The following is a 3,318-nucleotide window of genomic DNA, read 5'->3' as shown; positions in this document are numbered from 1 at the left end:
ATACAGGTTATCTCCCGTCAAATATTCTGGTGCTTGGTAGTTGTCCAAAGCGCCCTTCAAAGACCGGACTTGGGCATTGCATGTGACTGATATGTTACGGTACGACTCCTGTCTCCGGCATATACTATCACACCCTGTGCAAATGTATTGCCTCTCCAGCTTACCGGTAAACAACATATCATAGCAATATGACGCATCCATCAAGAAATCAAAAAACTCCAATGCGTCCTGCTGATCTGTCGCATTCCAGTATGAGCTGACCTTGTTCGCATTTCGCAGCATCTAAAACAAACCAATCATGAGCAGCAAAGTAATACATGTATCACAACGGTGTCCACAACGGTGTCCACAACGGTGTCCACAACGGTGTCCACAACGGTGTTCACAACGGTGTCCACAACGGTGTCCACAACGGTGTCCACAACGGTGTCCACAACGGTGTTCACGACATTAACCAACGGCAGGGTGGGAGTGAGGCAGGGTGGGAGTGAGGCAGGGTGGGAGTGAGGCAGGGTCGGAGTAAAGGCTTACAGCTTTTGGACTGACGCTGCTGCGTCGAGTGGTATGCATGTTATTGAGCAGATCGGTTAGCGACTCACACAAGGGGCTCATGCCCCCTTTGGCTCGTTGCTCCAGAACCTTCTTGCGCATCGCCGGTACGGCCCCGAGCGCCTGGGTCACCGAGGAGAGATAGCAAGTACAGCCGAGGTTGTAGAGCCCGCAGAAGGGCGTCTTGTTGGCTTTCACGCTCTTCTCATCCTTTAAGGATACCTGGTTACCCATACAGCGGCTATCACTAGAGCCAAGACTTTTCCAAAAAATAATACATCTACACGTGGGTTATAGACCGGGGGGCGGGTCCTCGGTGCTGTTTTTTTAGGGCCACTTTCGCTACGTTGCATTAAGACGTTAAGGGTGGCTCGACACTCACTACAGCACGGCACATTAGAAACAACACGTTGGAGACATGCATGACCACTGTCACTGTTGCATGACTACTGTCACTGTTGCGACTACTGTCACTGTTGCGACTACTGTCACTGTTGGCTGGGGGTCAAGAGCCATGGCTGGGATTATTCGTGTCACTGCTAAGCAGACAAAAAACTAACTATTTACAATCCTCGGCTCGGTGCTCCGGCTCGACTGGGGGTGCCTTAAACCTGGCTGGAGTTGTAGGAGACAACACGCTTGCGCATTAGAATATCTTTCCATTTTTGAGCGAGTGTTGTGAACCTGGTTTCGAGAGTGGATGTGAATCCTTCTGGTTGATTGATGTTGGTAATGAGATTGCGGATGTCTACCTCTCCTTTCAAACCTGTCCAGAAAGATTTATTATCGGTCTTTAATTGCCGGATGGCCATGTCTCTGAGCTCCTGTCTGGTGTTCCAGAAGAGAGTTGCGTAGGTGGGGTAGAGTCCGTAGGCGTGTGCTAAAGAGAGTCGCACATCCGCTGCATCCAGCTTCTGGCAGAACCTCATAAAATCCTCATCCTCGCAATTTCCGCCTTTGAGCTGGAAGTCCTCGATGTCTTGCTGTAGCATCGGGCCAATCTCAATCCTAGCCAACTCCTCGTTCAAAAGCTCGTCCAACTCCTGGCACCACTTTACATCCGAAGTCGCACTGAACGATTTCATCACCGGCTCGTGGACGTCCCCCTTCGCAACATTCAACCCATACTGGAGACGATCCGCCAACCCGTAACGGCACACCATGGCGTAACCCATCGAACCCCAAATCCCTTCCAGGCTCACGCCTCCGTTCACAGCCGGCTCCTGCATAAACAACGCGCCCTCCAACGAACTCAAATCTCTACTCGAGCCTCCTACCGAACCACGCTGTTGCTGAGACGCACCCATCTTTGATCTACTGGTCAACTTCTGTGCCAACTCACTCATCACTTGATCCATAGCCGTAGTTTGCTCTGACTCCGGCCTCAACTTCGCCCACGACGCCTGTTTCCCAATAGCGCCTCCTTTCAATTGATCCATCGGTGGAGGAGGAGGAGGCGATGGCGGCACGGAAGTATCCCGCTTGTCCTCGAGCTGATCGCCTTCGACCTCGAGCTGATCGCCTTCGACCTTGAGCTGATCGCCTTCGACCTTGAGCTGATCGCCTTCGACCTTGAGCTGATCGCCTTTGACCTTGAGCTGATCGCCCGTTCCTCGGTCGCCGACTTGCTGGCTCGGGTTGTGCACTCGCTGGTCTCTGTGGATTGGCGTTGACACCAGCCTCGAACGCCGCTCCACGGTTTCCGACACAGCAGGCTTTTCGTAAATTGGCTGTGCCCCCACAGGCTCCGACACAGCTACTGGAAAATACGGGACCCGTGTGCGCAGCACCTTCGCTGAAACGGGAGGCATCGAAGGCGGCGGAGGCGGCGGGGGCGGCGGGGGCGGGGAGGGCGGGAAGGCAGTCTCCGCAGTCATGGTCTCTGTGGTGGTTTCTACGACTGGCGTGGTTATGGTATTTGTGGTGGTGGTTTCTACGACTGGCGTGGCCACATCGAGTAGATCTTCGGAGAACCTTCTGGCATATCTCCTGCCATCAAGGCCTTCACCGAAACCTCGACCAAGGGTTCCACCAAAGCCTCCACCAAAGCCTCCACCAAAGCCTCCACCAAAGCCTCCACCAAATCCTCCGCCAAATCCTCGACCAAATCCTCCGCCAAATCCTCGACCAAAGCCAAGACCTCCATTCTGGACCAGATGTCCGGTCTGGACACGGCTCGGATATAGAGTGCCATTTTCAACGGTGTAGCGATTGTTACCGGGGACCCGTTTCCGTTTCGGGATGACGGCTTGGGCCTCCAGTATTTGCAGAATTCGGACCTTGAGGCGTTGCAGTTCCTCTCGATGGTCGGGATACTTGCCCATGTACCAGTCCACCAGGCTGACCGTAAGTTTGTTCCCGAGGACATCCGGCTGAATGCTTTCCGCCCTCACGTAGGCGAGGACCTGCTCCAAAGACAACGTGGGAGGCTTCGTTGCCCGTCCCAACGGCAATGTGGGGAGCTTTGTGGCCAAAGACGGCGACGACAGCGAGAGCTCCCTATAGTTGGCCCCAGCCAAAGGACAACGGCTTGGGGCTTGCAGGCACCGACACTGCAGACCAGTTTCAACCATCAGACATACCATCGAATATTGATTTTCCACTTCACTCCGGATCCCCTTCATGATCCCGATTTATTGACAATATTTTTAAATATCGCCCCGTCCCCCCGGTTCCGTAACAAACCGTTTTTGGTCGATAGCGGCCCAGAAAATGTCTGGAACAATCGTCGCCGAGTGAGTGGTGGGAGGATTGGGTACTGGCGGGGTT

General features: G+C 53.9%; 2 protein-coding genes across 2 annotated transcripts; one reads left to right on the top strand and one right to left on the bottom strand.

The window, feature by feature from the left end:
- Positions 1-303: 303 nt before the first annotated feature.
- GNI_118880 (hypothetical protein) lies at positions 304-2,712 on the top strand (the record flags this gene model as incomplete). The annotated part of the gene is made up of 2 exons (XM_011133502.1): positions 304-438; positions 2,550-2,712. Coding segments are annotated over 2 exons (298 nt in total), but the record flags the coding sequence as incomplete, so codon positions are not given.
- GNI_118890 (hypothetical protein) lies at positions 1,155-2,426 on the bottom strand (the record flags this gene model as incomplete). The annotated part of the gene is made up of 1 exon (XM_011133503.1): positions 1,155-2,426. One exon carries the CDS (start codon positions 2,424-2,426, stop codon positions 1,155-1,157), a length of 1,272 nt encoding a protein of 423 aa, XP_011131805.1.
- Positions 2,713-3,318: the final 606 nt, after the last annotated feature.

Source organism: Gregarina niphandrodes (genome assembly GCF_000223845.1).
Source record: "Gregarina niphandrodes unplaced genomic scaffold scaffold00028, whole genome shotgun sequence".
NCBI classification, from domain to species: domain Eukaryota; phylum Apicomplexa; class Conoidasida; order Eugregarinorida; family Gregarinidae; genus Gregarina; species Gregarina niphandrodes.
This window is presented reverse-complemented; position numbering and strand designations above follow the sequence as displayed.